The 25,879-nt window shown below is 42.3% G+C and overlaps 1 protein-coding gene across 1 annotated transcript in view; it reads right to left on the bottom strand.

Annotated features, from left to right (window-relative positions):
• Positions 1 to 1,956: 1,956 nt before the first annotated feature.
• zcchc7 (zinc finger, CCHC domain containing 7) overlaps positions 1,957 to 25,879 on the bottom strand; it is a 43,875-nt gene continuing 19,952 nt past the window's right edge. Inside the window, exons 3-9 of the mRNA XM_070923851.1 lie at positions 21,171 to 21,220; positions 20,605 to 20,742; positions 20,294 to 20,464; positions 17,761 to 17,796; positions 3,512 to 3,607; positions 2,957 to 3,074; positions 1,957 to 2,721 (exon numbers count right to left, since the gene is read on the bottom strand). Coding sequence (XP_070779952.1) covers positions 2,108 to 2,721; positions 2,957 to 3,074; positions 3,512 to 3,607; positions 17,761 to 17,796; positions 20,294 to 20,464; positions 20,605 to 20,742; positions 21,171 to 21,220 — 1,223 coding nt within the window. The 3' untranslated portion in view covers positions 1,957 to 2,107. The remainder of the gene's footprint in view (positions 2,722 to 2,956; positions 3,075 to 3,511; positions 3,608 to 17,760; positions 17,797 to 20,293; positions 20,465 to 20,604; positions 20,743 to 21,170; positions 21,221 to 25,879) is intronic.

The following is a 25,879-nucleotide window of genomic DNA, read 5'->3' as shown; positions in this document are numbered from 1 at the left end:
AGTCAAATATCGATGTAGTTACTACTTTACAGATAAAAATTCACACACAAAACATATTATAAAATATTTTTTATAGTTTTAACTACCCAACAGTATATTTGATAGCTGTACCTCTACCCGCTACAAAATAAACATAGAAGTCTGCTTACACATCAGTGCACCAGTGATAAATAATCCATGACATATAATAATATAGCTCAATGAAAGGGTGTGTACTGTCAAACTACTTTTTTCTGTTTTACTTTTAAAATACAAAAAATTGAGGATTTTAATATTGTACCTTTACATGGGTAAAATATCTCAGGACTTCTTACACTACTGCTTAAATGACGAAGATTTTAGGCAGTGGAGAATGTAACACAGAAAAGGTCAACATGTCGTTAGTTGTATTTTTACTTTTAATGCACGTTCAGCACTCTTAAAAAACTAATCATAGCCTACTGTCATATGTTTATGTCCATAGGTGAACAAACATGAAGTAACCGCTAATCAACCAGCAGAATATGTTCATATTCATGAAGTTATTTATATCAACAGGGTGGCTCACTTGCTCACATTTTTTCTCAGTTGTAGTTAGGAATGAAAGCAATGAATGTTAATAATAATAATAATAATAATAATAATAATGCAAAACTGTGGTGGAGTCGATTAATGATACACTTGAAAGAGGATATTCCCATACCTTACGGCCATTTAAGTATCAGTAGTATCTGGTGGGAAAAAAAGACATTTAGGGACTGGAACCAAATTATTTTAATGGATCGTCTACATAAATTACTTGAATGATTATGGAACAGTTTAAAGTTACTCAATAAACCAGTGTGAACACGTCTTAGACAAAGCACACAACAGATGCAACCGATTTCTCTTCCTGAATCACAGAACTAATAAGTCAGACAGCAGATTCCAGTTTTATTTATCCCAGAGACTTCAGGTAGCCAGTATTCACGTTATCAAGGAACTGTCTCATACTCTTTCATGTTATATTATTATGATTTCATCATGTTATAACCATAACAAATAAGACCATGTACACCTGAATTTAAATAGTGGATGGTTAAAGGTAAATACTGTCAAGGCTGCATGTCAGTGTTTATCCAGATGACAAAACGACCGGTGAGGTGACTACAGATTTGCAACAAACATGTGTAATGTATTTACAGTATGTTCATATATTTGGATAATTTACAAATTAATGTATGTGTTATAGAGAAAAAGGCATCCTTTCAGTTCTAAATGGAAAAAGAGTATTTAAAACAACTGGTTCCAACTGCAAACAGCAGAAACAACTTTAAAACTATGTGTTCAGAGCAGAGGCACTAGGTAATGATCTTACTGTACTTCAAAGAGCAGAGTCTGTTTATAATTCAAAATTTGCCATGTGCAGAAACTAATGTTAACAAAGAAATGAAAGAATATGATAGCAATGACATTAATAGACCCATTTTAACCATTACATCTAAAAGCATTGTAGGTTGATGCAACTAAATACTGCTTGCTGTTACTTTATGCCTATTAGTAATGCAAGTCATCCTGTTGTTTAATTGAGAATCCTCAGAACTTGTTGCATTAAATAATTACTGAACTGACTGTACGAACTCTTAACTGGTTGTCGTACAACAATGTCCATCTCCAAGTATATCAACAGTGACTTGGATGTGAAAATGTCATGAAGTGATGCCACTGTTTGTATAGTGGCTGTAATGCTCACACTGACCACAGGGTGAAACTGTGAAAAAGCAGCATGGACTACAGTATGAAACACAATAGATGTTTTGACTTGTCATAGTGGGGAAAAAACAGGTGGAACTAATTACATTAAAGTAAAGGTTTATATTTTTCTCTCATCTGTCTTGAAACAATAGTTTATCTGAAGCTAATATGAGGCTTTAGCACTCTGAGTTAGACAAATCAAGTGGATATCTTCCAATGTTACTGTCTTTTTGTTTCCCTGACCAATGTTTTCCTGTTGAGCTACAATGGAAGGATTGTAAGAAAAAAGGCGGATTCTGTATTAAAAACACAGTAACTTTGAAAGATGTCCACTTGGTTTGTCTAACTCAGACTGGTCACAGCCCCTGACAGCCACACCTCACACAAACTGATGCTATCTGCTGCGTTTCCTCTGTTTGATGACAAACAGGTTCTCATCCGTCGGGTACATCTGTGCCTCACGTTTTTTGTCAGCAATCCTTCGAGCTCGATTTCTCCTCTTCCTCTTTCCTTTCTCTTGCGTTGACCCCTGCATCTCTCCAGTGACAGTCCAACAGAGACGGTCCGGTCTGCTATCTTTGTGTCCCTCTGGTTCTGCTGAAGGAAGTTTCTTCCTCTTCTTCATCCTGTTCCTCCTCTTCTTCTCTATGTTCTCTCTTTCGCCTCCGCCCCTGGGAAAGTCATCTGCTTCATCCACAATTAGTTTAGTTGGTGGGTCTCTCGAGGTGGGCACTGGTCTCTTGGGTTTCCACGGTTTCACATTGCCAGTGCTCTCCTGTTGTTTGCACTTATTGTACTTATTTGTTTTGGGTACCGGAGCCTTAAAGTCATTGTTGTCATTAAAAAAGATATGACTTGAGCTGGGTTTGTGTTTGTTGGAGCTTTGGTGAGGTGTATGGTTAGGCTGGTGGTTGTTTTTGTGATAGCTGACTTTCTGTTTCTTCTTTGGTGGTCCTGGAGTGAGAGGGGTTTCAGAACTGGCAGAGAAAAGGCCATTTTTCTTCAGTTCTGGGGAAAACAGAAACAAAAAGGCTTTAATTATTTATTTGATCCTTTTTCTCTCATGCAGGGACGTTGCACAGCACAGTGAGGCAGTGATGCATTCAAGAGGCAAAGTAAGGTTACACAAAAGCTGTGTCAATATTCAACGCAAGTCAAGTAATGTTATACCTCTGCAAATAGCTACGTCAAACATGCACAATCATGATACCATAGTGTGTATGTTAACCACACTGAGACTTACCTTTAACCTTCACCTTTATCCTGTGCTGTCTGCGGTTGATGTCCTCCACAGTGTCGTAGTAGTTGATGAACGGGGTGCTGGCATACGTCCCATTGAACATCCTCTTCTGTGTACACGCCTGAGGAAAACACAAATGCATGACAGCACGTGCATGTACACACAAAAGTCACACAAAAATAAGATCAATGACGTGTGGCATCTTATCAAAACAAAAGTGGACAGAAACTGAAACGATAAGGGAGACACAGAGGTTAAGGTGTAATAGATGTAACTGGATACGAAACACATTGTTTGCTCCAAACAGCTCTCTTATCACATGCAAAAACAAGGACAACCATTGAGAAATCTGGTGCGTGGTAACATTTGAACTACTTCTAATTTGTAGCGCAAGAGTAAATAAACTAAATAAACTGAATAAAATAAGATTCAGCCAATGAAATATTAAATTATGCCTGCACATGTTTTTATGCCATCACTCTGGGCTATATTTTGGAGGAAAAAAGCAAGCTAAATGGTAGATACATACACAAAAACAAGACAGAGAGAGCTACTCACATGGCCAAAGTGCCCTTTCCTGGAGCAGTTGTAGCAGTAAGCAGGGGTTCGACCCTGGTCTTCTCCCCGCTGCTTTACAGGAATTCCTGTCTTGGTCTAAATACAGAGAAAATGAAAGAAGCTTGTTACTACAAAACCAATGTTTTTAAATAAACAATTATTTTCTCTCTCTAAAACAAAATGGGGTGGTTTAACTTTCTGCTCGTCTCCCATTCTCCCGCTTCTCTGCCATCATTCCCATGCTCTCTATTGATACGCGCTGCTGTGTATTGTATGGTGAATATGTGCGCTGATATAAACCAGTGATTACTGGGGCTATAGTTAGAGGCCTGTAATGACCCTGTATGATAACTAACTGTCTGTGTGTGTGTGTGTGTGTGTGTGTGTGTGTGTGTGTGTGTGTGTGTGTGTGTGTGTTGGACACAGGGTCCCGTCCCCTATGGGCCAGTGTTCTGAAAGCCTTCCATGCTCCAGCGCCCACAGCAAATATACACTGATAAAGAGAGAGAGAGAAAGAGGAGACACAGGCACAGTGCATTTACTGCTAATGTTACACACACACACCCAATGCCATTCTCTAAAACACACACACACACACACACACACACACAGCTTCACACACCTTCACACTCCGAGGTGCCCCCTCCTTCCTCCTCTCTCAACCCTGATTCCAAGATTACAAATGATTTGTGCCCCACGTCATTTCTTAAACATAGCTTAGCTAACCTCCCCTCCTTTTCTTCTCCTCTCCCTTCCTCTCTCACACCCCTCCATCCCCACATCTACCCCTCACACTTGCCCCCCCACACCTCTCTCTCGCTCTCTCTCTCTCTCTCTCTCTCTCTCTCTCTTTTCCGCTTGAGTAGTTTTGCGGCAGAAAGGATGAATGCTATTAGAGCGTCGCGTCATTATCGGGTCAGGCCGGCCGGGCCCATCTCCATCACAAAGGCCAGGAGATCACAGACCTCTTGCGAGCGCACACACACACACACAAACTCACACACACATGTGCACCCTAAGGAGATCACAGTCCCCGTCTCAAGCCCCCCCGACTTCCACCCTTCCTGCCCCTCTTCCCATTCATCTTTCATGTAAATTGGCTGTAGGTCTCCCTCTGTCTCTCCCTCCCTGACCTTGGGCTGGTGTTATCTCCACCTACTCTGATCCAGCACATAGACAGAATGAATGAAAGCACGAGAGAGGGGAAAAAGAAAAAGAAATGAAATCCCCTCCTCTTCTCCCATCAACCTGTGATAGTTGTCTGAAAACCCGGCGTGAATGTGCGTCTGTGTGCGTGTGAGGAGTTGTCTGCCTCATACAATATTAATTAACTGGATGAACCTTCATCCCTCGCTCATTCCCGCTTTCTGTTTTCATCCGGCACTTCATATCAGGGGCATCTAAATTGCTAACAGGGTGAGGGCCTGAGGGATCATATCAGTATGGTATCAGTCTTTCTCTTTCTTTCTCAGAGGTTTGGAGAGGAGTCCTAGAGAGTCTGGCTATGCAGTGAAAGCCAATAGGACACTGGCATATTTTTAAATAGTTTGAAAATACACTTAATCTCGGGCATTGAATTTGAGGTACAGCATTGACTCTGCACCAAACTCATATTAGTTATGTGTCTTTTCTTTACAAAAGCCAGAGATAAACATGTTTCTCCTTAAATATCCACTGAAATCAGTTTCTGATTAAATTTGAGAACAGGTTCCGTCATTGCAAGGTCATGCATTACTTTACTGTATATTTACTTTTAACACTTGACATAAATAGCTGTGGACATCTTCAGCTTTGAAAGGTCTGAATGACCTGCTGATTGGTTCGGCTTCCACGTGATTCTCAGTGGAAGTTTTACAGAGTGAAACAAAATTTGCAAGGCATAAATATTTAACATTGTAGATCTGAGGAAATGATTATTGTCTGACTTACTGTCACTTTTACTATTATATCACTTATAGTATTAGGTAGTATAATAGTAATGGTTTGCATATCAGTAACGCTTCTGTTGCATCTTTGTTGTCATGATCTCTAATGTCTCATGTCTTAATTTAAGGCACGGATTATGCTTCAAACTGAACTAGTTCCTCCAGCGTGTTGTCCAACCACCTCTGAAGGTAAAAGTGTTGTTCAGTGTGGCGTTTCAAACGACCACACTGACAGCGGGCGTGAAAAGCCTGTCATAGAGAGGGATGACAGGCTGCGCAAGATGTGATAATTGTTCAAATATGGGGATAAAGGCGGCCACTTCGGACAGTCTCTCCTGAAGGGAATTCATAGTGTTAGTTATTCATGCATTTGTTCGTGCACACCAAAAGTCACAAAAGCAGTTGCGTGAACAATGAAAAAAAGAACGCTTTAGAGGCAAGTTAAAACACTGCTTACTTTCTCACTTCCACACAGCAGGTCAATCGCTGCGTGAAGTAGGTGTGAGTGTTGGTTTTTGAGTTACGGAAAGTGTCGGACTCCACAATTCTGACATCAGAAAAGTGGAGGTGGAGGAAGAGGAAGAGGAGGAGGTTACAGCACTGTTTGACAATCCGAGAAGTACTTCCATTGGAGCATACTGATGCTATTTACTTTTATTTAACTTTTAGCATTATTGTTCTGTGTCACACATAACACATTGTCTGTGTTACATGCTTTTTAACATTTGTTTTATTTTGTTACATTTCATATTTTTTGTCTTTTGTCCATGTTGGATTTTTATTTATTTTTTCTTGTTTTGTGAATATTTGGAGAAGTGTGTTACGTGTATGCTGTTTATGACAGAAATTAAATAAAATTACTGCTACACTTTTCTGGCTTTCCCAAAAGGCCCCAGCCTCTCCATTCGTAAACTTGCTTGACAGACAACTCACAGCATGGGCGGCTGCATTAACAACGTGCGTCTGCGTTTAACTAACGGTCTTCTCGAGTGCAGAGACAGCAGGAGAGATGTGAGTCTGATCCACTTCCTGCTGATATGACATGAAGAGCTTCTGGAGCTGTTCAGAGACAAAAAGAGGACTGAAGCTGATGGTGGTTAGGGTGTGTGTGTGTGTGTGTGTGTGTGTGTGTGTGTGTGTGTGTGTGTGTGTGTGTGTATGTATAGGAGGGTGTTTGAGAAGGTCCTAAGGGCTTCGCTGTGTAGACACAGACAACCAGCCATCCATGGCCTCTCATGCATGCACACAGACACATGAGCGCTCTCTCTCTCTCTGTCACACACACACACACACACACACACACACACACACACACACACACACACACACACACACACACACACACAACCGTGTTTTCCCACAGTTGTCCCAACACATACACTGTGTCTCTCTAAGCCCCGCTCTCCTCTGCTCCTTGCCTTAGCTGCTGGTGGCAAAGCCGTGATAATCCTTTGGCCAACACAAAGCTCAGACTGTTACAGACTACAATCTGAGGGAACACACACACACAGTTACCAAACACAATCCGAGAAGCAAACAGGCTTGTGTGTGTGTGTGTGTGTGAGTGAGGGGGTGGGATATGAACAGTTACGGGTGGTGGGAGTGTGGGGGCCGGGGCCAGCGGCGCTGTTTTGCATATGTTATTACAGCAATGGGGAGAGGTTTGCATATGTTACTGGACCCACAGGGGACCAACTCTGCATGCTTTATCATAAAAAACAGCCTCACAACACAAGACTACTGGGCTCATACCAAAACAAACAGACCCTTGTGATGCGTGCGTGTGGGTGTGCAACATGCCAGTATGTACATATTGGGTTAACTGGGAGGGTTAATTAGACAGCTGTGAATGGCTATAAGGTGAACACCTTCTCAAGGAGAATACAAACTACAGAAGCATTAATCCACTTATTCTCATGTGGGAATTTTAACTGTGCAATTTTCCAAAATTGTAAAGAATTTAATTATGGTGTTTACTCTCACTCATGAACAGGAACAGGAAAATCAATCGTTCTTAGGCCGTGGAGGTGTGCATGTGTGCAGTTAGGGAGGCTATGGAGGAGGGAGAGGAGGAGGAGGTGGAGGAGGAGGAGGGAGTCCTCCAAATAACCAGATGTGATTCCTGCCCCCTTTGTGTCTGCCAGTTCACAAAGACTCAGACCGAAGCCATAACCCCGCACCCTGCGAGGACTCGCAGTGTAATTCCCAGAGGCTCTTCCTATCTCCTCCCGTCAGTCAGTCAATCAGTCTGAACACAATCAGCAGGAGTCCTGATTTTCTCTTTAGAGAGCGAAAATGCTCCTGGAATGTAATGATAATGTGTTGCAGGGGTGAACGGCCACCTCTGGAGAAACCCCCCAACCCAACCCTCCCACCCCCTTTTGGGGCAGCGACTAGAGGTAATCTGGTCACACCGTGGAAGGCGGAACAGAGGATACAAGCTAATCTATTCAAATCTAAGTCTAAGTTATTCGATTTCTATTCTCAGCACTCACTCCTGAGTTCAGAGGCTTTTTTGCTATTGTTGCCAGTGTGAGGCCGTGTATATGGAAATATATCATTCACTTTATTCCCAGCAATTAGACAGAGACAACACATATGTACATGAGAGACAGGGATTTAGATATTCTATATGCAGATGGACTCAGTCTCATTTGCCCTGGTCAGGATGTTAAACCCTAGTTTTACATCTCAGCCAATAAATCACACACAAACACACACTTCCAGACACACACAACAAAATCGACACCATCCAGCTAAGCGGAAAGGCACAAAGACCTGCAAAGCCTGCAAGACCTCTGATAACACTGCACCTGTGTGTATGAGTGTGTGACGATGTGTGTGTGTGCATTTGCCTGTACATTCCTATGGTTTTGCATGTACATTGAGTAGTGTATGTGAAGACACCTGTACCAAAGAATAAACTCCCAAAAAAGTGTCCCAGTATTCCTGAGCAAACACAACAATATGGACATGCAATGTTTGATAAAGATCTGTGGACATTTTTATTTATTTTTATGTCTTCTCTGCTCTTAATACTTTATTATTGCTACAGTTTGAGCCCTATAACAATGATTTGTTATAGGGCTGAAACTAATGATAATTTCATCATTGATTAATTAATCCATCAAGGAAAACATCTACAGAATAATCGTTTGATCTATTAAAAGTGAAAAATGCCCATCCCAATTTCAACGAGGCCAGGGTTACATCATTTTGTCCCATCGACTGTTAAAACACAAGATGTTCAGTTCACAAATTATATAAAACAGAGAAAAATAATCATATTTAAGAAGCTGGTACCAGCAAATGTTTGGCTTTTTTGCTTGAAAAGAGACTCAAATGATTAATTGATTATCAAATGAGTTGCTTATTATTAAAAGTAACTGTTTCAGATCTAGTTTATTTGTTCTTTACTCTGTTTTGAGTCTGTCAAAGTGTCTATTTTTGCCATGCTGCAAGCCAAACTTCTCATGTGGGACATTAAAGAATAAACTGAACCAAATGTGTTTTTGAGGCTGTGAGAGCACAAATATACTGTGTATCAGATAAGATAATCTATTAGCTGTCATTAACTGTCATACTCTGCACCGCACTTCTCCTTCGTGAACTGTGCTATCCAAATGACTCAAACCTGCAGGACTTTACTTTCTTTGCCCTGCTGGCTGCTGGTTGTTAATAGAACTGGACAGAAAACATACAAAAGACATTTCCTTTTTATAAAATGTACCCTCCGCTGCCTCCTGTGCCGTCAGTGTCTCAGTCTGAGGGGGAATAAAGAGCTGAGAGCCTTTTGACACGGCAGAGGTGAGAGTCTGTACTGTACAATGATGAGACAGCAAAAACAGCTCACTGAATAGACGTGGCTTTAAAGGGTTTTTACAGAGCACTGTTTGAATTGTGCACATTCTTTTAAGAGGAAGGAAAAAGAGGGAGAGGTGTCAGACAGACAGAAGAAGAAGAGGAATAAAGGTCAAAACTTAAACCTGTGACTTCAAGTTCAACAGACAGAACAGAAGAGTTAAGAGCGGTATGGATCATTGCTATTTGAATTATGGGTTATTTGTGAGGTTTAACGATTATGTAATGTGGAGACACTTACATGGCTTATTCACAGCCTTTACTCATGTAAGTGTGGGTTCTCAACAATAAATGTATTAGTCTCCAGACACCTTAATGACAAACGTTGATATGAAGGTTTTATAACAATCGTGCAACTTTTTGTATTATCCTTCACTAATGCGTCTGTGTACAGTATATTTGTGTTAATTACATATTCACTTCATGTTGCCGGTCACTGCTACATGCAATATGCAATTTTGTCAGTTCACTTATTTGCAGTTTATATATTATGTGGTGTTTGTCAACTATTTTGTTCTTCTTTTTAGCTGCAGCTTCTTTTTTCACGTTTTCTTTTAACTTTCATGTCCATGTAGAATAAAATAATAACTGGGAGTAAGACAGCAGTGTGCACAACAATATCCACAAGGAGTAAATCTGATCCTCTCCTCACTGTGATCAGAGTGCAGTTCTCTGTTTGACCACTGAAGGGCACTCTAACACAGCATGCTGAGAAGGTCCTACAACAGCCTCACCTGTAGCCAATTTCAACTGCTGAAGTGAGACTGGTTGAGGTCAGAAAAGATGCCCTCTGTCATAATTATTAACTTGTATTTAACACCGTAAGACAGTTGTAAGCAAACCGTCTAATTCTTTCTAATATAAGTCTGTGGTCAGGACGAAACTTTGTGCTCTTTTGACCTGACTGGCTCATTGGGGAGGACAAGCATTTTCAGCTTCAGCTTAATGCACTGGCAGTTTTCACTTTGCCAGTCATGTTTAGTTTATAGGACACCAGAAATGTACTTAAAAGCTTCTTTTTTGCAGTTGCTCTTGTCCTGCATGTCACCAAGAGCCATTATAAGTCAGTAGAGCAAACAATGAACCTGGAACACAATGTACCGGACACATTCACCAAGACCATCGAAAAAAACTGGACATTTAACAATTCCATTAAATACCTAACTGATATCAATGTCTGTGAATACACAAATCGTTTCCTGTTGAGATATACTGAGTTCCTTATATGAAACATTATCCCAAAAACACAATAAATATTAGTCTAGGAGCAAAAATAAATCCAACTGCTCTATATTTTTCAGTGATGAAATAAAACAACCAATTTTTAACCCTAATTTGTAAACAATAATTTTCCCATATAAAACACAACTTCAACATATTCAAAAACTGTAAAAGTCATCCTCAAATAATTTCTCTGCAAATTAAAATCTGAAAAATTAGCGCTACAGACAGCGTACTCTGATCCATGGTTATGTACTGAGTTGTTCCTTAAAATGGTCAAGTATTTACACTTTTGGGCCAAATACATGTATGAACAAATACATATTAACATGCTAATACGACACATCACTCTGAACCTCCAGTAAATATTTCAGGAAATAAATCAAAGAACTGAAATGTCACCTCTACAGTAGAGTCAAGAACAATTTCACTGAAACAACTTGAATATAACTGTAACTTCACTGTTTCTTTAAAATGAAATAAAAAGTAAGTTAAAATAAATGCAATATCAGACAAAGGGTTTGTGTGTGTTCAAGTTTTAGACATATTTTTCGAGTTTCATTATCTGAAGACGGAACATTTTACACCATCGGACGGGTGTGTTCAGGTTGCACACGACATTGACATCGCAAAGGCTTCATTGAAGTTGTGATTCAATTAATTCAACCAACAAAAGAAAAAAATGAAAAAACAATGGGCCATTTGTATTATACAGACTAAATAGTTCAATATTTTGAAGCACATAATGCATGATGAGCTTTAATTTGACTTGGTCAAACTCAAGAGGTCTACTTTGTTAAAAAGTCATTCTTATTTTTTTTTTTTTCTAAAGAAATGTGAAAGGAGAGGATTTTAAAGGGGCAAACCGTCCTAACCTTGGGCTGACAAAGGCACGTGTGAATATAGCAAAGAAAGGTACAACATACTAAATGAAAAGGGAGAAAAAAAGGGCAGTCAAGTGAGAAAGAGGGACACCAAATGGAGTTAAAACGGCTTAATTTCTGTGTTGAACAAAAAGGTCACCGTTTTTTTTTTTTCCACGGGCAACCCGAGAGACACTGACTGACACACACACACACACACACACACACACACACACACACACACACACACACACACCTGTCCCTGAGGAAAAGATCGATACACACACACTGATACCACTGCGAGGAGAGAATCAGCTCGATACACACTCACACACACCACCGCAGTAGTATCGATCAATAAACACACACGTACAGGTGTCACCACTGCTATCTAAAGAGAGGCCAATCAATGGTCACACACTGATATACCTGAACCAATCAGCTGCTGTGTGCTCAGGTTCACTTTCTCCGCTCGCTCTCTCTCTCTCTCTCTCGTCCATTTTTAATACACTCACCCCTCCTCGTTTCTCTTTCTCTCATCCCTGAATCTTTTACAACAACACACACACACACCCCCCTCTCTCTCTCTCTCTCTCTCTCTCATATCTCTGTCTTCCTCTCTCTCTCTCATCTCTGTCTTCCTCTCTCTGTCCCTGGTCCATATGGAGTACATCTCTCTCATGTAGGTAAATCACGTTGAATCTCCTCGCTCCGGTACACCACACATAGCTAGCTAAAACATACCAAAAAAGGTACAAGTAAGTTAATTATTGATTAGGATTAGGATTCAAAAAAGGAGGATAATTCTCACTTCAAATATCCTTTCTGGTTAAAGGGAGAAATTACACTTCCTGCAGCAGCCATAGGGTGGCGCTCTGGTCTTAACCCAGTGCAGCAGGGTCCTGAAAACACTAACAGGAGGAAAAAAAGTCACTGTGACATGTGTGTGTGTTGTATGCATAAAATCCCACATTTATGCATGATCTTTACATGCATTAATGCAGCCTGTGTAAGGACAGCAGGTCGCTCAACTTGCACTGCCTCTCCTGATTGTTCTCCCTTCATTGTACTCCCCCTTTCTTGTCTTCTCCTTCCTGTTTTTCTCCCTCTCTGTCCTCAAACGTTGGACCCAAACCTTGTCTTCGCCGTTGTTGTTGACTGGTAATGAGAAAAGTGGTTCTTTTCGCCTTTCCATTCGTCAAAAATCCACTGCAGTGTGTGGCATTTTCAGTATCTTTTGCCTTTTATCAAAAAAAAAAAAAGAAAAAGCCAAACATTTGCTGGTTTCAGCCTCAGAATTTCCTGCATTTTATTTCATTGTAAATTGAATACCTTTGGGCTTTGGACTGTTTGTTGGACAACACAACCAATCTGAAGAAGTCACCTTGGGCATTGGGAACTTGAGATTGGCACTAATTTCTGACATTTTATAGGCAAAACGATTAAAGACGATTAAAAAACTGAATTAACAATGAAAATAAATTGTCAGATGAAGCCCTATGCTACATTTCTGCATCAGTTAATCTCTTACATTTCACATTTTCTCACATTTTCAATGCTGCTCCAATGGTGTTTAAGAACACAAGATAATCATTTTCAGCTAAAATCTCAATCTGAAACACCAACAGTTGTATATAGCAGTATTTGGCATCACCCACTCAGACTCAAAGAGCCATGGCGTTTCTCTACAATCTCCATTTTGCACTGACAATCAACAACCAGTAGAAATCCAAAGCAGAAGAGGAGTAATGCAATGTGATTTGTGTAAGAGGTGCAGGCGAGATCATAGCCATGCTCCGATAACAGAAGTGACTCAACCATCTTAGACTGAAAGTAGCAAGTTCACACCTGTTCTTTTGGGCTTGTTCAAAGGCATTCTGGGAAAGGAAGGAAAACGCTTACAGAAACACAAGTCAGAGAGGTTGGCTGGTAGAAATGTGTACAAAATGTCATCCCCCAAAAAGCAGCACGAATGCATTAAACATCATACTGAAGATATTTCAGTAGTATTTGGGGGATTTCTCCAATGACATTTTGTATGTGCAGTAGTAGTGTACAGTAGTGAGACAGATAAGAAAACACTAAGATGGAAGAAAAGGAGCAACCTCACGCTATAAAGCTGTATGCAAAAGAAAGAAGTAAAACCAGGGTGTCTGTGTGTGTGTTGGGGGGGTGAAAGAGAAAGACAGACTGAGAAACAGTTGTGGAAGTAAACCTGTTCTTCCAAGCAAATCTTTGTGTTAATATCACTGCTGTGTAAAAATGTCTTCAAAACCATATGACACAGGCAAGATGAAAATGTTGTGGATAGCTTTTTACTCCATTTACTGCTCTATATATATATTTGTAGAAGTGTGTGTGTGTGTGTGTGTGTGTCCATGTGTGTCAGTATCTTACTTTCTCAGTAAATACCCCTGGGCTTTGTGGTCTATACTGTGTGGTTTGGAGGAGTTTGTTAGTTGAGGGCCAGGTGCAGGCAGACAACACATACACTCACGAAGATAAACGGACCCAGCACACACACACACACACACACACACACACACACACGAAGGATAAATGGACCCAGTAGCAGGGAGGTCTGACAGAATGCCTTTTCACACCTGGCTGAGCCCAGCGGAAGGTGACAGAGTCACATCTCCCAAAGCGAACACACACACACACACACACACACACACACACACACACACACACACACACACACACACACACACACACACACACACACCTTCTCTCTCTCTCTCTCTCTCTCTCTCTCTCACACACACAACACACACACACACACACACACACACACACACACACACACACACACACACACACACACACACACACACACACACACACACACACACACACACACACACACACACACACACACACACACCTTCTCACATTGGGGAGTTCAGGGTCATAAGCAGCATCATGAATAAAATGAGGCTGTCTTAAACAGAAGGAGTCCTGTGTATGCATGTGTGTAAGTGTGTTTGTGTGAGTGTGTGTTGGTGTCTGCGCAGGCCCCTAACCCCCATGCCAGTTTGGATCTGTAACGACCTTCTGTTCCCAGTGCTTAAATGGCTTAAATACTTCAATTAGACCTGGGTCACAATCCTCCACCCGTTAAAGCATGCCGTCACACACAAACACACATACACACACACACACACACACACACAGAAACACACACAAGAAGGTTTCATCATCTTGCGAGGGCGACCAAAGAATTTTCCCGCTGCTCGTTCATCAGCATCTTCTCCTCTCGTCTGTGGTTCAAAGCGAAACTCTACAGTAAAACATATAGCCTCCCCCGCCACCACGTGAGTAACAATTAAACTTAAACTCCCATCCTCTCTGCCAGCGTCTCCCCTGGAACTTCTGTCCTACTCCCTCCTCCTTCCTCCCTTCCTCCTCCCTCCGCCTCTCCCGCCGTGCTACCCTAGCGCTAACGATGCTGCCTTTTCATTAGACAGCCCCTGCTAATTAATCTCCATAGAGGAGAGTGACAGACCTCCCCCAACACACACACACACACACAAAATGCACGCCAAGATATATGCAAACACACACTCTTCTTCCCACTCTCTCTCTCACTCCCTCGTCCCGAGTGGCGTTGGCAGCCCATTTCATGCTTTATCACGTCTTTTAATTGACAAACAAGCTGCTCTTTTCTCTTAGGCTGAGGTCTATATCACCCCCTCGCTCAGATGCACACACACACACACACACACACACAGGGAGCCAGGAAAACTAGTTATCTTTTCAGATTTCGAATAAACACACACACACACACAAACACACACACACACACAAATAAGCAAATGCATCCCCGCTGACATATGGCCCATGTGACTGTCACACAGTTTTCTACTCTTTGACACATTGTTTCTGCACACACACACACACACACACACACACACACACACGCACGGATGTCACATGTGCATTTAGGTTGAAAATGAAGCTTTTAAAAAAAAAAAAAAATTAAATTAAAAAGGTTCCCATCACTCTTGGCACTTCCTTAATCTTCTGGGATGCTTTTTTCCGTCGTGGTTCACTCATCTGCTACAGGGCAAGGTCAATACCAATCATAACTGACTTATTGATTTTGAGTGATCGTGTGGTGACACCTTTGCCTCCGTAATGCTCATGGAAAATACTTTCTTTCCAGTGGCTTTTTTGGAACATCCACGTGCTAAACCACAAAGGATCTGGTTCACTGAAAGATTCTTCATAAAGCATGACGAGAGAGTGAGGTGAGGGTCATCGCCCGAGACTCTGATGTTATCAGCGGTTAGAGTTTGGTTTGATACATGCAGCTTATACCCCCTAACGCAAAACCTCCACAATCCAGCACTTTTACTTTTTCTGTGTAAGTCGATCATATTCTGTAAATGAAAACACTGGGTGAATAATTAAAGTCTCGAAACGTTGCACTCTTTCTCAATGAATCAAAGAAAAAACGATCTGATGTATTTTTTGGACAGAAACACTGAATAATAAAAAAGTCTCCCATGCAAGCTCAAGAAGTACATTAGTATTGTTGGATATACTGTTGGTAAGGGCATATTTTGTACAGTAAGATTTTAAATATTTCTATTCTGATGAGGCACGTTCTGCATGAAAAAGATTTAAGAAGTGTCACTGACTGTAAGTGGGGCAGGGTGAGTGTGCTGCTGGCTTAGTCACCCCCACCCACCACCACCTTGTTCTTTTCCATTTCTATGATTTTAATTGGGACTCTGAGCAGAACTACTACGTCCACTGGGATTTTGCCAAATTTGACACAGGTTGAGTACCAACTGTTAGTACACTCTACATACTTAAAAGGAGGGCTGTTTTTAACATAGTATTAGGGTGGGCTTCATGGTATGTAAAATCCATGTGTATCACTAACTCCTCCTTGTCCAATCAGTGGCACCAGATCCAGTTTTTAATGTATTTAATAAACATAAATCTGTTTGACATCGCCCTTTATGATTTTACTTCTCAGTTCTTCCAACAGCTCACTACTTTATTGTTTTGCCTTTTTTGTTTTGGGGTAATCCTGGGTGGAGGCGGAGACTCTAGTCTCTGGTGGGGGTATGCTGTACAGTGCTGTTGGCTTCTGCGCCTTGAGCCCGGCACGCCTCACAGAAGACGGTTAGGCATAAGATAGTTTCTGGTAGGTAGGGACTGTGGTTTACTATTGATAAAACTTTTGTCTGCAAGATGGCTTTGTTTCACTGAGCTTTGTGTTGTCAGGGGAGACAGTAGCTGCCTTTAGCTGTTGTGTCGGCAGCTCAGGATTTTGCGGCTTTGTTAGCGCTGTAGTTCACACTTAAGTTGCCTTTGTGTATGAGCTTTGTGTTGTAGCTAGGTTTTCCTTTTCGTTGTGCACGTCTTCGGACAATTTGGTGACTATAAGTCGTTGAGTTCTAGGAAACCTGCTTGTGTGCTATTCTCAGTGTTAAGCGCTTTTGTTGCAACAGTTTGTAGTTTGTGGTAGCTGCAGTTATTGTATGGAGAGAGCATTGAGCATTTTGGGGGTTGTATTGGCACAGGTGAGGTGAGAAATCAGTGGGATTTTTTTCTTCTTGATTGTAACCTTTGCTAAAAAGCTTGTTCTTGAATTGAGAGACCTTTCATCTCTCTATCCTGAGTACATATACTGTGAAGTCACTTTTTTTACTTTTTGGTTGAACCTTGTGAGGAGCTTCCAGATAGTTTTACTTCGAATCAGTTGTTGAAAGTTACATTTAGTTATGAAATTGCAATCACTAGCAGTGATAGGTGACTTAAAGAAAGCATTAAGGCTGTTTTGATTGAAATATCGGTACTTCCAGGTAAGACGGAAGAAGAAACTCCTGAAGAGACATCACCTGTTTCAACCCCATCACTGTTACAACCTCCCTCAACTGAGATTGAGCTGAGGTTCAGGGAGTTGCAATTAAAGGAAAGGCAGCTACTGTTAGAGGAGAAGTATTTACAATTGGAGCTTGAACAAGAGGCTGCGTCCTCCCCAGATTCAGCATTTGATGTCAGTAAATACATGAAAATGCTTCCACGCTTTTTGGAGGAGGATGCTGAAAAATGTTGGCCTCTGTGTTCTTGTTGGTAACACACACACATTCCTCTTCACTTCACGTCACTTCAGCAGAGCTCAGATTAGCCGATGCACATGTTCAACCAAAATAGGACCAAAGGACCTTTCATTTGCCTCTTAATTTTGTGGGACGCAGTACTTACATACTACGACTATATACTACTATATTTACTACATCACCATGTAGCATTCATCTGTGTCTACAGTCTGATCAAGCCCACTGATGAAAACTTAAAGTGTAGCAGCAACACTGTCAGTGTTTGCTGACAGTGTTGTTTTTTTTGGTAAGACACTCACCGTGATGTGATACTGTCTCCAGATCTCTGGACAAGCCTGAGGAGACAAAAAAAACAAACACTTGATATGGTCATCAAACATACAGATGGATATACACATGCACACACTTTTATGGAGCACATAAAAAGGAATAAAACCAATGTAAAAGACGGGAATGACTAACAGGCAGGAGAGGGCCAAAAGGAAACTGAAAAGCAGGCCGTGTTGTCATTTGTTTGCCTGCCTGACTCTTTAAGTCTCTTCCTCTGTCTCTCTCTAAACCTTTATCACCCTGATTTCTCAGCAACAGCCTGTTTCCCTTCCATGAGTCTCCCTGCAGTCAGTCACTCAAACAGTCAGTAAGTAAGGCAGTCAGTCGTTTTGTCCCGGTGTGGCTAAAGCATTATCTCCGGGGCTTCGCCACGCTGTTCCTTAAGCGTTCCGACATCCTTTCCCAACCGCCGCCACTTCCCACTGGGAAATTGAAAATGCCGCAGTCGCCGCAGGCAACAAGATTTATCTACTTACACACCTACTGAGTGAGAGAGACAGAGGGAGAGTGAGAGAGAGGGAGAGGAAGACTTCAGCCTGGTCTGTGAAGAAGGCTATGTTTAGGTTTTTCTTGCATTTACTAAACAAGTTCTTATACAAATATGCATGATAAGAACGTTAAGTAAAGAACGAGAGGCACTTTCTCTGGTTTCATCTGAGCTGTTTAGATTTGAACGTAGAGGTGGGTAAATATGAATTTCGATAGCTGTATCTTCCTCCACCTCTCATCTAGCTTTCTTTCCTTCAACCCCCACCCCACCACCACCACACCCACACCCGCTCCCCTCCCGTTTGCTCTCTCCCTCCAGACCGCCGGGGTAGTGTGTTGTTGTCGAGGGCGACAGGCGAGGCGAGCGACACACTCGCGCTCCGTCAACCGTCTGTCTTTAATGAGAGACACAGAAAGGCCCAGGGGACAGAGACCTGACTCTCTCTCTCTCTCTCAAACACACACACTAACACATACAGTATAATTTGTAAAGTGTACGGGGGGGGGGGGGTTATGCGTTCCAAGAAAAGGGTAATTACAATACCACACAACTTTGCACCTTTGTTTGCTGTTGAAAACAATATGCAAAAGAGAGAGAAGGAACAAGTTGAACGTGAGGATCCGGAGGAAGAGGGGAGAAAGAATGGACGAGAGAGAGAGAGAGAGAGAGAGTAAGAAAGAAAGAGAGAAAAATGGGCAGTGTGTGTCCTGGTCTCCCCTTTCCCTCTGGTGTTCACCTGGTTACTCATCCATTACACAGAGCACAGTACATGACTGACTGGCAGAGAGAGAGAGAGAGAGAGAGAGAGAGAGAGAGAGAGAGAGAGAGAGAGGTGGGGGAGACACAGGCAGGCCCTTACATGCACACAGGGTTTTCCATTCTATGGCATTAGTGTAAATGGGCAAGGTAATGAACGTTGCGGTGGGATAATTGTCATTGATGGTCATTAGATTCACCCTTCAGTGCCAACACACACACACACACACACGCCCACAGCTGGAATAGGCAGCATGGCAGAGACATAACTAAACTGTAATTGCTGAAGTGTATCAATTAATGTGAACAGCAGCGTGTGCTGACCCCTGGTCACTCTTTATTACTGAGAGAGAACGTGGGGGGGAGAGGGGGAAATAAAAGAGGGAGAAAAGGGGAGGGAAAGAAATGTAGGGTCCATACAGTATATTTCTGTTTTAAAGGTGGTAGGTGCTTCATCATGTTTACATTAAGCACTAATTGTTCTTACGACAAGCCAAAGCCTCCCATGCACAATACCTGTGCTCGCTCATACAGCAGCATGAAGTTGATTGAATCCAAAGCTTTCTTACAGCAATACTTCACTCCCTTCTTTTTACTATATACAGGATGTCTTCATACCTTCACTGTCTATTTGCTTTATAGTATTGATTTAGATTCAGGTCCTATGATAAGTTGCATTTCCAGGGTTTTCTATGCATTTCAATCAAATGAGTTTAGGTACATCACCCATGTGTAACTGCATGACATAGCACAGGTGTGTTTTATGGTCCCACTATAATGTGTCAATTAGACCATATGGCCAAAAGCATGTGGACACACGCTTATTTACTTACGTACTTTTGGTCTGAGGCCGTCCTACATGGTTTGAGCTTGGCCCCTTACTTCCAATTGTGGGCAATCTCAATGCTACAGCATACAACATAGCTTAGACAATAATGCATTCCAGCGTTGTGACCACATGAGGAACTAGACTGGTCTGCACAGAGCCCTGACCAGCTAGGATCCAAAAACTCATTGAAAGTCTTCCCAGAAGAGTTGAGGCTGTTACAGCAGCAGATCAACGCCCATGCTTCTGGAATAATCACATATGGGTACGATTTTTGGGTGTCCACATACTTTTGGCCATGTGGTGTGTTTTCCCAAATGAATGACTGAAGTCTGGCTTTATTTCTACATGCCTGTAAAATGTGCAAAATGTGCAGAGTCTTCTTCTCTTATTTGAATTAAAACCTAATAAAATAGGATGCTATACTCACGTCAAAGAAGTGGCCCGTCATGCTGCAGCGGTGGCACTGTTTGTGCCAGTACGCTCTCTCGATGCAGGAATCGTAGAGGTGCCCCGGAAGGCCGCAGTTGTTGCAGTGCTTATTGGAACATTCGCTGGACAGGTGGCCTGGGGTGCCACAAAGGAAGCAGACCGACAACTTCTGCACACACACACACACACACACACACACACACACACACACACACATACAGTACACAAAACACAGTTAGTACTGTTATGCACTTGTACTCATCAGTGTGTATAAGCTGTACATGTTACTGTGCACTGAGTGGAACTGACTTTGGGCTCAGGGCAGTTCTTGGAGAGATGTCCGGTCTTGCTGCAGTTTCTACAGTGGACGTTCTTGCTAGTATAGTATCTGTTTGACACCCGCTGCACCATTATCCTGGCACCCCTGTCTTTGTTATAGATCTGAGCCTGAAACACACACAGCGCATGCATCATTTACATCATGTTGGTGGTGAGACCTAGTGGATTAATCTGGATGTTTTGGGAGGGGTTTAAGGATAAAAATAAATAGGTTCATGCAGTGAGATAAGAGTGTGTCAGACTCTTTAATGACAGCAAAATATTTGGAAAATCAATCCTTACTTCTTACATATTATGTTGGTTAATTAGGGCTGGTTCTCTATAAGGATAAAGCCAAACATTTGCACTGTGCACAATTGCAATATATATATTTTTTGTTTTGACTTAACACACCTCCCATTCCTTCCCCCTTTTCAGAAAATCACTGTTATTTAGACCACAAGCACAAACTATTTTGTAAAAACACCTCAGAAGACAAAACTGGCTGAATGTCAGGATATATATTACATACTGTTAAACTACTATTTGCCACCTACCTCCATGTCCTTGTCCGAAACCAACCAGCTGCCCGCTTCTTCTTCAACATCTGGCAGGACAGAAAAACGCATTTTTAAATACTGCAAAAGCTAATTAAATTGCTTAAGTTTAGGATTTTATTTTCAATCATATATATTAATTCATGCACAACTTTTACGAACCTTTTTTGCTTTAATTTACCTAGTATGTGATTTTGATCGCAGTCTTAAAAGCAAACATTGTTATGTTATTTTTCTGTAGTTTTTATGTTTAGCAAGCTGCCTAAAATAAATCTTTAAGCTAAATGATTCATACATACAAAAATACAATAAATCACATGACCAGATCAAAATGCCAGAAGATAAGAGTTAGGCATCGAGAATCCTTTCTGAATTGATATTAGCAATGAACCTCGGATTCGTTACAAAATAGGCTTTTACAAAGTGCGCTTATCCATTCCTGAAAGCAAAGTTTAGACCTACTGTGCATCTCCAACACTGGTTACACATACATGTCAATGCTCAGTGTGGCTCAGTATGACAAATGTCTGTTTAAGGCAGCCTAAACCTACAGAAAATAAAGGTGTTTTTTGCTTTCAACAGTTATTTACTTTCTCAAACAGTATGACAAGAATAGGAACCAGGATTCAATAACAACCAGATCTGATAAATTGTAGACAATATACAACCCTATTAAGAACTCTAAACCCTGTGGAGTAAGTTTAGCTTCCTGTAAGGGAAGGACACACACATACACACACACACACACACTGAAACTGACACAGTGGCAGCACATCTGTATGAGAGTGGCACTAACAGCGCCCTGAGGGAGACCACTGTATTCTCCTCAAGCCCACAGAACTGTAACTGACATCCAGAAATCGCAACGTACACACAAAAAAACACACACACACATGGAAACACACAGACACGTGTACTCAGCATAAATTAAGTGCTGATAGCAACGACCCACATGCTTTCACAGACACACCCATGCATCGACCCCCACGATTAGCTGGTTGACAGTCTTTAGCCTTTGGACAAACATACAGCCTTGAGCCATAATCAAATATTACAGTCTCCTTTCCACCTCTCTCTCTTTCTTTTTCTGACTCTCTCTATCCGGCCCCTTATCGCAATTCTGCTCAGCCCTCCTTCCTTTGCTTTCGCTCTCTCTCTCTCTCTCTCCTTGTTTTCTACCACCACCCCCCCTCCCCGGGTGTGCGGCTGCAGAGGGAGGTTATCACCTCTCTTCCCTGTCAAACAAATTAAAATGGCTGCTGTTTGGATGGGGCTTCTTTCTGCCACGACCTTCACCTCCAAAACACACACACACACACACACACACACACACACACACACACACACACACACACACACACACACACACACTCACACACTCACACACTCACACACACCCTTGCAAGCAACTCCAATTTAAATGATTTTTATGTTTTAACACAATTTGAGCGTCCTTTTGGAGATACACACCAGTGACCGTGTACAAGCAGACACAACGTATATCCTGTTTTTCAGAGGGGCACCTCTATCATCTCTGAAAGGAAAATTGACCAGAATTTACACCAAACACTTCAACACATTTTAGACTATAACATCTGTGTCTACACACTGTTCGCCAAATGTGGAAATCAGTCCACATCAAGACTTGAATTGATGAAGCAATGTGGAACTAATCTTAAAGTTGGTCCATTAAAACTGAATTAGTAAGTGACTTTGTTGGACTCATAATGTGAACTTTACTTTAAGGTGGGTTTTTCCTTTAAGATTCATATCAATCTGAAGCAGTCCCTTTTTCTCCGGTGATAAAGTCAGTTCAGTAATTCAGTACTTTTCTTCAAAAAGTGCAAAGCAATGTGTAGTGACTAAGAATGTGCAGTGACTAACCTGAAACCAAACAGCTGCGAGATAAAATAAAATAAATAAGCTGTATTTAAAAAAATATTCACAGGAGACACCTATCACCCTCACACATTTTTAAAGAGGGGCATCAAGGGAGCAAGATCAAAAAGTAAAATCGTGTAGTTGGTCTGGCTATTAACATTATCGATTAATCTGCCTTCCTGATTAATCGATTAGTTGTCTAGTCTATAAATGTCAAAAAAAAGGAAAAATGCCCACCAGTTTTATAGAGCCCAAGGCAAAGTCTTAAAATGTCTTGTTTTGTCTGATCAAAAGGCAAAAAGCCCACAGATATTGAAGCAGTAAATCCTCACATTGAAGTAGCTGGGACGGGCAACTATTTGGCATTTTTGCTTGAAGAATGACTCAAATGATCAATCGATTATCAAAATAGTTTAAATAACTCAAACGGTCTCATTGTTTCAGCTTTAATTCAAGTTGTTTCTCGCTGTCACACTGTTGTGAGAGTTATTTTGCAGTGCGGTTAGTTCAGTATGGAAAAGACATTGGGGAACCTCTGCAGCGCTCACCTACTGTGAACAGACTGGGGGGCCTCTGGGTGACGTGTGTGTGTCCGTGCACGCGTAGTTGGTGTTACACAACAACTATCACTCAGTCAATGGGCAGCTTGAAAAAAGGCAGGGGGTGAAAGGTGTGTATGTGTGCGTAGAAGTACGTCTGAGTGTGTGTGTGAGAGTAGGCGTTAGTGACTCAACGAAAGTCATTCCCAAAGCGTCTCCCGGGGGGACTCCCCAAATAAAGAGCAGGAAGCTTTCCCTTAATCTAAGGGCCCCCCATCTCACCAACACACACACGGATAAAGGGTGAAGCTCTTTGTCACGGCCGAGGAATCAAACACATGGGTGGGGTGGGGGGGGGGGGTGGAGGAGGAAAAGAAGAGAGGGTGGGTGGGGGTCTGTTGTCTGTACACTGGGTGAAAATATGCTAATCAACCTTGAGGCCCTGTTCAAAACCAAACCATCAGAGCCGCTCGCTTCATCGTGGCCCAACTGATCTGAAGGAGTCTGGAGCTGAATAAGCAGATGGCAGCGGCTTCGCCGAGCAGCTGAACGGACTCGAGAGAGAGGCCTCCGCCATGTTGACTGCAACTGTTCAAAACCGAATCTAATGGCGAATCATTTCTTACAGCCATCTTAAAAAGTCCAATGATCCTGAAAAGAGAAATGTATTTGATGCCTCAGTGAGAAAACAAGGACGTCACAGTCTTGAAATACTTCCACGTGTATTCAATCAAACAATCAGCGGAGAGGAATTTGAGTTCTGCGGGTTCCACAGATTTTTATTCTCCGGGACAACTCGTACATTATCACATCACTCCGTCGTCGAGGGAAATTCGACACAATGGCGTGGAAGAGGGGGAGACGGAGAAACAGAGGGAGGGAAGGATCAGGGGAGAAGAAGGCGACAGATGCTACCTGTCTGTCTCATAGGTACCCTGATTACTAGAAGATGAGGAGGAGAGGGGAGGAGGCTGCGTGCCAGTTCATCAGAGCCGGCAGAACAGAACAAAACATGGAAACTGTGTGTGTGTGTGTGTGTGTGTGTGTGTGTGTGTGTGTGTGTGTGTGTGTGTGTGTGTGTGTGTGAGGTGTGAGGGGGGAGCTTGTATGTGTGTGCGAATGCTCTGAATCTGTCCCGTCTACCAGTGAGAACAGAACAGGAGTGTACGTGTGGCTAATGAACCATGAACACCCGGCTCTCCTGGGGTGACACACACACACACACAAACATGAAGGGAATATAAGGGGACCACGAGCGACATCCTTCTCACAAGATGAGGTCCAGGCAGAGTGGTTGGAGTCTCATAACCCAAGGACGAGACTGAGAAGACACCCAAGCCTTCAATGTGGCCGTCTCTCCTGACAAACACCCTCAACAGTGACCATAAACCAGTTTCCTACAATGTGTTTGTGTGTGTGTGTGTGTGTGTGTGTGTGTGTGTGTGTGTGTGTGTCATCTACAAGCTGTTCTCCCCTCTGTCCTAGCAACATCAAAGCCTTGGACTGGCTTGCCTTGCCCCTATTCCTCTTTCCCTGTACAGACACTTAAACAGGCATCCCAAGCCAGCCCGCCCATTGTACCACACTGTTGCCCGGGACCATTAACACACCAACTAGCGTGCACGCACACATGCACACAAAATGGGAGTGAAAGAGAGGCCTTGCCCCCCAAATGGAGGTTATGTTTGATACTGAAGCGACAGGGCCGGATTAGCAACACTATACATGACAATGGTGAGGGTGGGCGGGAGTGTGCAGGCTGTGTGTGTGTGTGTGTGTGTGTGTGTGTGTGTGCGTGTGTGTGTGTGCGCGCACGAAAATAAAAAAGTGCTTCCTTTGTGACATCACCCTTGCCCTACAGCCTTGCCCTCTGCGAGGTTAAACACACCAAAAGGTTGGCTAAGTCAGACGCACACACAAACACACGCACAGACGCACACAAACCCGAAGCTTTCTACGCTCCTTTGTGTGGCAGAAAAGTCCGGCCGAGGGTGTAAAACACAATAGCAAAGAGAGCTGGAGAACAAGTGAGATGAACAAGAACAGTGAGAGGAAGAGAGAGAGAGAGAGAGATGGGGGGGATAGGAGGAGAAGAAGAGGGTGAAAATGCATGTGTATGGGCCATGGAGCACATTACAACACAACAAAAGAGAAGCTGGCTGGATATCAAGCCCACCGGACAGCAAAGAACATCCAGGTACAGGAGGAGTAAGTGTTTGTGGGATTAATGGTGGAAGACAGTGGGGGAGTGGGACAAATTAGGCAGAGAAGATGAAATAATATGCAGAA

This window comes from Enoplosus armatus, chromosome 2 (genome assembly GCF_043641665.1).
Source record: "Enoplosus armatus isolate fEnoArm2 chromosome 2, fEnoArm2.hap1, whole genome shotgun sequence".
NCBI lineage: Eukaryota > Metazoa > Chordata > Actinopteri > Centrarchiformes > Enoplosidae > Enoplosus > Enoplosus armatus.
The sequence above is the reverse complement of the archived record's forward strand: the minus strand, read 5'-3'. Positions and strand labels throughout refer to the sequence as shown.